The sequence below is a fragment of the Oratosquilla oratoria genome, chromosome 42 (assembly GCF_046742065.1).
Source record: "Oratosquilla oratoria isolate Oo_2021 chromosome 42, ASM4674206v1, whole genome shotgun sequence".
NCBI lineage: Eukaryota > Metazoa > Arthropoda > Malacostraca > Stomatopoda > Squillidae > Oratosquilla > Oratosquilla oratoria.
In genome coordinates this window covers 9,570,568-9,579,369 of record NC_134818.1, presented here as the reverse complement: position 1 = coordinate 9,579,369, position 8,802 = coordinate 9,570,568, and the positions used below count along the sequence as shown (strand labels likewise).

Here is an 8,802-nt window from a genome sequence, read left to right as displayed (position 1 = left end):
CTGAATTTGCATACATTTTTCTATGGATGCTTTACAAGTTGTGGGTGGTGGGTTATTGTAGACATTTTAGTAGTATGCTGCTGCAGTTTTTTGCTGCATTCTGTTGATTGCATTTGTGTTATGAAATAGAATGAATGAGTGGTGTTGAAGCTTGCATAGACCTGTAAACTTCTCTTTCATGTAGTGTTCTTATCAATCAATCCAATGGTACACATCTTTTATTGATGATCCATATCTCCCAAATTACCAACAACAGCCATCAGACTGGCCCACAAGTTTTTAAGAAAGAAATATTTTGTTTGAGTATGATTAGGGTAGGTCATTTTAAGATGGGGTACTCCAAGTCTTGTGTGTGATGGTTGAATCTTTAGCAATTTATGTGAAAAACCCCATTCTGTGCTGGTACTGCCTTAGTGCTGGATGCTGACCTGAATATTGACATACTAGTATGGTTCTTCTTTCTTTTGGGAGGGATGTTGCTGTGCGGTTAACATCTGAATGCGTTTGATGGAGTAAGGAGACTGTTGGTTTTGGGGCACTCATTTAGTGATCTGACTGCAAATGTGTTGCATGGTGCAGGTGGTAGGCTGTTGTTGATGTTTGAGCAGTATGCTGTTGGTGTAACCATTTTACTACATTCAGTTGGTTGTGCTTGTGTGATGTTATGGGATGGGTCAGTGGGGTTCAGCTGCTCTGTGGGGAAGATTTTGGTTTGAGTATAAATGGTCTATTGGAGTGGCTTTAGTGCAACTAGTTATGATCCTTAATGCCCTGTTTTGTCTAGTTTTTAGGATACCTTTTTAGCAATTGTAATGAACCATGCTGCAAGGGATAGTCAAGCATGGTTAAGCCTGCCTCTAGACTGTGATTAGTTTCTTCTAGCCAAAACCTGTGCTTGCTACTGATCTTAGTATGTTTATTTTCTTGTCAATTTTCACAAACAAGTCCTTGGTGTGTGGGCTGATTCATGAATGTCTGGAGTGAGCAAGGTCATGATTTCTGGAGAGGGGCTGCTATAGTTTTGTTTCAGTCACTGTTCCAGTTTGTCTAAATATGTTTGAGTGTCCTTCTCCTTCACAGCTGTTTTGTAATTGTTGTGCTGAGCTATTATGATTTGGTCATCCACATAGGTGACAGCTTTGATGTTATGCTCTGGATTTGGAAAAGAGAAGTCTCTTGCAAAGAGGTTAAATAGCATAGACAATATCACTGCTACTTGAGGGGCATTTATAGTATTTTCATTTCTGATGGTTGTTCTGAGATACTCTACAGAAGAGGTTTGTTGGTTAAGTCTTGTTGTTTTGGTGGTCTTTTTTATATCTTTCAATAGGACATGTCTAGAAACTTTATGAAATGCTTTATTTGTATCTATTGTCACCATTACTGCTCTTTCCATCTATCTATATACCAAGGAATTTTCTCCTTTATAAAGGAGGTAGCCAAATCAAAAGGCATGTATCCACTCCCACCCATTCCACTCTCAGTTAAATCCATCTAGCACTTGTTGAGAGAAAGCTAAAGTTGTGTTCAACATTATCAGAAACTTGATAATGAAGTTCTTTTGATGGAATCTCTTTATTAGGGAAAAATCATACTGCAGAAATTCTATAGCCAAGGTTGCTGACACATGTATGGTCAATTCCATGTGACAGTAATGCCAAATCTATGAGGAAAAGATGCGAATCTATGACAATTCTTCTTCTTGCTTTGTGGGGTGGCTGCCACACTTATATGTGGAGGCCTGGCAACAGACTTCCTAATGCCAAAAGAAGCAACCACCACATAAACACACAGAACTCCTTATTCTACATTGTCTCTCCCTCATTCTCTCCCTACAGACAAGATATACACCAAGTTACTTGTAGGCTGAACCACAGACTATGGCCAAACATCTGCAAGAGAGAACTGGGGCAATGGAATGCAGCGGATTGTGGGGTAGCTAGTCAATCAATCAATCACTCTATTGCCCCAGGACCCTGCAGGAGAATGTGGGGTTGCTAGTACGCATTACAAATAAAACAGGAAAATTATGTACTTATAAAGAAGTTAAGAGAGCAGAAAGTTGGCAATTAGCCCATGGCTAATTCCTGAACCACTATTGGGAACAATGGAGTTGGCACAGGATAACAAGTCAACAACTGTGTCACATTAGTCTACAGGTGGTGTACAGATAACTAAATAACCAATGACAGCCAATCCTAACACTGTTATAGGAGTGCATCCAGCTATTTCTAAGAAAGTAATTGATGGCTATTTACACTGGAGAGCAACCATAGCAAAACATGCTATTTTCACTGTATAGCTAGGTTTGGGAAGAAAAAGGCCTGGCAGTATTTCACTGATTATGCTAGGGCTAGGTTTGGTTAACCTCTTTAAGAGTAAAATTCTTGCATGCAGCATCGGATGCCTAATGTATGATGCATCACACTACTGTATTATTAATTCTCTTTCACCCAGAGTAATAATAAACAAAGAAAACATAATCAAACTAGTTCACAGAATTCTGAGGTCACTCCGCTACGACTACAAAATAAATATAATGAAGACGCCAATCCCAGCATCCCCATATACCCACTTGCTCCTTATGACACTATGTATCAGAGGTTAAGTTCAATCATGTCAAATTACATCACGGTTGGAAAAAAGGGCATTTTCAAGGTTTTAAAATAAGGGAAAAGCGAGTTAAAATGTGGAACATAATTATTGTTGTACCGAGATTAGGAACAACACTGTTGCAAAAATTAAAACAAATCTGAAATTAAACTCAGGAGGAAAGCTATAAAATATATTACTAAAATGGTGAAGAATACTACAAATTTGTTTTCTTCTTTGAAGTAAGGAATAGTATTATTATTTGTCAAGAAATTTCATCATGTTTGCAAGATACTTTTTTCATTAGATAAAAAATCGGCATCCTCATTTGAAATACATACATATATATACCAAAGGCTTTTTCCCCCTTACACGGGGGGGGGTAACCAAAAAGAAAAAGGCATAGAAATCACTCCCACCCATTTCATTTCCCATATATTCCACTCCCCTCCACCCTCCTCCCTCTCTCCTATCTTGGCACCTCCTCATTTGAAATAATAATAAATAATTGTGATGCATGAGGTGGAATGGGTGGGGGGATGGGGGTATTATGTGTGAGCAAAATTTGACGCAGCCCGAAGGGATTTCTCCCCATCTTCTCCTTTTATGCATGGGGGGACAGAGAGGGGGGGGTCAGCGATTTAATGAAGCGGATCCTGTGGATGTGCTGTGACTTGCGACACTGCCTCTGACCCAGGGCAGTGGACAAGGTGTAAGGGATGACCTGTCATCCAGGAGGTGCTAAGATAAGAGGGAAGGTGGAGGGGAGTGGAGTGTATTTAGGGATGGAATGGGTGGGAATGATTTTATGCCTTTTTCTTTTTGGCTACCTCCCTTGTAAGGGGGAAAAAGCCTTGGTATATGTACTGAAACTACAGACTAAAGGGGGGGGGGAGACTACTGGTCCATTAAAGCCACCTGTCTATAGGTTCTGTAAATTGAATGTAACATATAAATAAAGGGTTGTACTAATTATTGAAAACTACTGTCGACTCCGATGTTTATTGTCTTTCGTTAATATTGGCATAAATTATTTGTGCTATATTTTATCACATCTTTAAGTTTTAAAGCATTTGGACATATCGAGATTCATATGATAACTACCAAAATCTTGTAGCTCCACACGAGTTTTGAGATACCATGTTTGTTTGTGTTTGTTGTGGAAGACGAACTAATGGAAGTCTGGATAGACCTATCTTGAATGTTGAGTTGGACTAAATACATGGTCTTATATGAGTACAATTTAACCTTGCTGAAAAAAACCTGAGCTATGAGGCAGTTCTGTTACTACAGTTAACTCCCATCATGCTCATATTTTTTAAGTAAATATTGCACCATATTTGATCACATCTTCAAGTTTGAAAGCAAGTGGCCACTTCAATATTGAGATATTAATTAAGATTTCCAATATGCCCTGGATATACAGACTTGACTGACAACATGAGCTATGAGGCAGTTCATGGCATCTAGAAACTTACATGAAGTTGTCAGATGAGTATCACATCTTGATTTTCTTGATACAAATGCAGCCAAATGCTTTAAAGATTACAGAAATGATAAACTATGGCACAAATAATTCATTCATGCCAATATCAACAAAAAACAATTAATATCATCGGAGTTGTTGACAGTTGCTGATAATTTATGACCACAAATAAACACATAATCATACAACTATGCCCTAAATTTCTTACAGTATTAATATAATATCATTATCATTTAAAAGAACATTCAGTAATGTAGACCAGACTAAATTAACAAGTGTTCAGTGTTGCCACATTTTCGCAGGAATTTTCATATATCAGTTGAAATGTTTATTCTCCAGAATTTGCCTATAGTCACCGAAGTCCGCTGCTTCAGTGTCTATATTTTCCAGGTTCTTCTGTATTACAATAATATAAGCCAAAAATATTGAATAGACGCAAAATATTAGTTATAAAAACTGTCACTACAATAGAAATATGTTTTGTCTCTATTAGTCAAGAACATTCTTATTTACAAAAAACTCAAGTTCTGTGATGATTATACTCCCATATTAATAGATTAAAGATACTTTGCAATGCTTAATAATCTTTCCTTAACTTCTTTAATATGATTATGCCTAATTATGCATCGTGAGCCACAAGTACATACGAGGATGCTGGAATCCGCTTTCTGATTATATTCATTTTGTAGGAGCTGAGTGACACCTGTGTTCTGTGAACAGGCTTGATCAAATTTTGTGACATCATATTTATCCAGGATGAAAGAGAATGAATATATCAGCAGTAACATTATATTTTGTAATACACACATTGTGTTGCATTGATCATTGTACATCAGGCAACCTGATGTACATGCTAATATTTTACTTGTAATGAAGAGATTAACCAATGAAGCAGAATAAGACCAAGTATCTATGATTTAATTTTGATATTGTGTGTTATTATATAAAATTCAAGAATTTAAAATTGAAGATATGACCGACAAAAAAAATTAAAGTGGGTAAAACTATAGGTATTTTCATCCCCCCACCAGATGGGTAAAACCAGGTTACCAGTCTTTTCCCAACACTGAATTACATTGCATAATATGGCTGCCAAGTTATGACACTGGCAGAAAAACCATGGTATAATGTTTGTTTCTGGTGAACATACCACCAGAACCCATTACAGCAACAGTGGCACTATTGTCTAATTCTTTAATCATTTTACAGTGAAAAGAGCTAACCAGTTTAAAATGATCAGTTGGTGAAACAAGTATTATTCAATAATTGTATAGCAGAATCATGCATTTATTAAGTCTTAACTTTCTTTATGTCTTGTTTCTCATACTTGCAATGAATAGGTATTTGTGGCACATAAAATGGTCTTGCCCAGAAACTCCCACCACTACTAGTACAAAACATAGCAAAATAAATCATCAACCATCTACATGGTCACCAAATGTTCAAACCACTTTCATTTGCAGACCCACAGCCTTCAGGTGACCTTAGTTTGAAAATACAATTGATTGTTGATAATTCATTTTGCTGCATTTCACAAGGAAGGGGGAAAGGAGCAAATCAAGACTGCTACTCCAACTGTATCCAAAAAACTTGAGGTTGTGACTAAATGGTCTTCTCATTTTACTACTAATGCTTAACCCCCTCTTCCTCCAAGATTATTCCCACATATCTGCCCTGCATGAGGTAATGACACCACAAATTCTATGGACACAACTTATGGGTGAGACTTGTCCATGGTCCCATCCAGACACCCCCACCTTTCCCTATACAAGATGCAACAAAGTAAATTACCAACAATCCACTGTATAATCAAATGTTCAAATTACCTTACTATGAACATACTGGGGACGGTTGATATCTAATTTTGCTAGGTTTAACATGAAAGGGGTGAGAGCAAATACCGCCACTTGCACAGTTATGCATAGTCAAAATTTTATCAACTTTTGACACTCTTACAGGTCAGTCATGCAGTATCTTTTAAAGAATGGAGAATGATCTGTACTCAATAAAATAAAATCCTGATCACTTTTGATTTTTACTATCCCTCCTCTCTTAAACTACATCATTCCACCTCTTTAACCACTTCAGTATGACTCAAATTCTCGCACACAGCATTAGCTGCCATATGTAATTTGCATCACACTACTCGCATTATCAAATGTAAAGTCACTGTTGTATTACTCATTCTCTTTCACTGAGTAATAATAAACACACAAAACGTGATCAAACCAGTTCATAAAAACTGTTTAATCAAGACGCCAACACCAGCATCCCTGTGTCACCACTTGCGCCTCATGACACCTACGTAGGTGTCATCGTACTGAAATGATGTCCTCCAGTATAGAACCACAGGTCATCTGGGCTACGACACAATTCCTCTATTTTTTCTAGCTAAATTTTCTGAAAACAATTATTATATTTTCTCTCAATTTATAGCAATTATTTTTTTTTTTTTTATTGTTCATCAGTTATCAAGTGAATAAGTAACCTCTTGTTACTTTCAGGTTCTGCCCCCTAGACTCCTTAATTACCAGTTACGTAGTAACACCTGGCATACCTTAATTCATACAGGCTCCACTCTCTATTGGCATGTCAGGTCAGACAAGTTATTGGTTCAATCAAATTAGTATTTCTCAATTGCAAAATACACAAAAGCAATGTACAAATAAGGAATATTTAAAAATCTTATAAACCATTTCATTTGGAATAACTGTCTTTGGTTGCCAAAAGTGAAATCTGTTCCATCATCACTTGACAAGATTTTCTTACCCAATGCCAAAACTTATATTTCTTATTTTTTCTCAACATGTTCAACCCCTTCATGTAGTTCCCTTTCTTCAATTATATTACCTATATATTTCATGATTTATAGTATGAAAAAATCACACAACCAACATCCTCCCTATGGCTATGCTGACAGATTTTCTTGTAACTTAATGCCTACATTCCAACCCAATTCCTGCCACAAATCCACTATATCTCAAGCTTCATGAACTTAACCTATTCTTTTATTAGGCATTTCCTAACCTTATGCAGCTAACCATATTGGTTTGATCAACTGTCTTCCAACCATCTTTTTTTTAAATAAAACCTTTCAAAAGGATATAAAAAATTCAAACTCGGAAGGCTATTTTTCTCTTAACACTTTTACCATACATGTATACTGCAAAAGCAGCTTCATAATTTTAATTTACTTTATCAGTCACTGCATCCTAGACCCCCATTGTCATTCCACCTTTCAACAGTGCCCCCGCCATTTTACACCCGTGATTATCTTAATTGGTACACGCGTTAAGTATACCTTATATCTGTTAATATATTTAATGATAATTGATACTATACTGTCGGCTGCAGTATGATACAGCAAAATTGAACTTGAAACAGCTGACTACTCCATTTCCATTCCAATACAACTCGTACACTTACAGCTCTTCACTAATTTCTCGTTAAATACAAAACATATGCCAATAATAATAGACCATTGGATCAACCAGACATAAACATGACTATTCGTTTATGACCCTACCAATGCGAAAACCTACTCCCATCATTTTATTTTGGAAGAAGGAAACATACACCTATTTTGGCTCTTGCCCAGTTTGCAGACGTACCTTCATGCCGAGACATAATTCTCCGGGCTCGATCTCCTCTTCTTGTGTTGTTACGGCACTAAGAGTGTTATCTGTGGCACCTGAAAACACTGTAGAATGTCATACGGCTATATTTTTGGAACACACACATAGAACTACTGAATTTTCCACCTAAATTCTTCGTTTACAGTACTCCATCTAGGCCATAGTGACGTCATGAAACTTTTAACCTTCGATCTTGGAACTTCCTCTACATCTGTTACTTATTTAAATAAATTGATTCATCTCGGTTTATTACAATATAAATATTTTGTTCAAAATTATAAATATATATAAATGGCAATGGCAGAAATACCACTACCAAAATGTCGTATAAATGATGAGGCGTTATGTATCAGATGCTCATTCCTCTATTGAGTTTATTTCATTAGCCATCTATTATAATGTTATAAACAAAATATAAAATTATTATATTAAGAACAAAAACATATTTGAATGCATATATTGTAATATTCCCTTTTGATAAAATTGTCTATTATTTAATGCACAAGTGTACGATGACTAACAACTATGTACCGTAGTTTCCTTTACTTTTAAGGGTATTTTTTCGCATTTGCCCTCGTGCGATGGTATGCACATTTGAAATCCTACGAGAATGTGCCAATTAATATTTTAGGGATTTCGAATCGAGTTTTTTGTAAAATTTCGTTTATCTATTTCAGTTTAAACTTCAAATTCAATATGTTATGCAAGCTGGAGTCTATTTTCGATGTATACTGAACATGTGTGTACTTTATTGTTTATATTTTAGAGGAATAATTTAGTTCTCTGTTCAAGATCATACTGATGTTTGGGGGAGGTTAATAATCTGACTGCAAAAGATTTAGCGATAAAAATCCGTCTAAGTCACCCATATCGTACAGGTTCTATTCGAATGAGCTAAGATCAGCTCGCACGCTATATCAGTCGCAGGACCCTCTGCAACTATGATTGGGTTATCAGTAGACATTTATATGTACAATTTTTATCTCGTGTGCTTTGACATATCCAGCAAATGTTATATATTTTGTAGTCATGTATATGCTCCATGTTGAGCACACAGGAAGTGAAATCAACTGCTCCTTGCTGTAATCA

At 36.3% G+C, this 8,802-nt stretch overlaps 1 protein-coding gene across 3 annotated transcripts in view; it reads right to left on the bottom strand.

Moving 5' to 3' along the window:
- Positions 1-7,936, bottom strand: part of LOC143021791 (E3 ubiquitin-protein ligase KCMF1-like) — a 36,302-nt gene extending 28,366 nt beyond the window's left edge. For all 3 annotated transcript variants that reach the window (XM_076179527.1, XM_076179529.1, XM_076179528.1), the window contains exon 1: positions 7,690-7,936. In XM_076179527.1, the coding sequence (XP_076035642.1) occupies positions 7,690-7,705 (16 nt within the window). In that variant the 5' untranslated portion in view covers positions 7,706-7,936. The remainder of the gene's footprint in view (positions 1-7,689) is intronic.
- Positions 7,937-8,802: the final 866 nt, after the last annotated feature.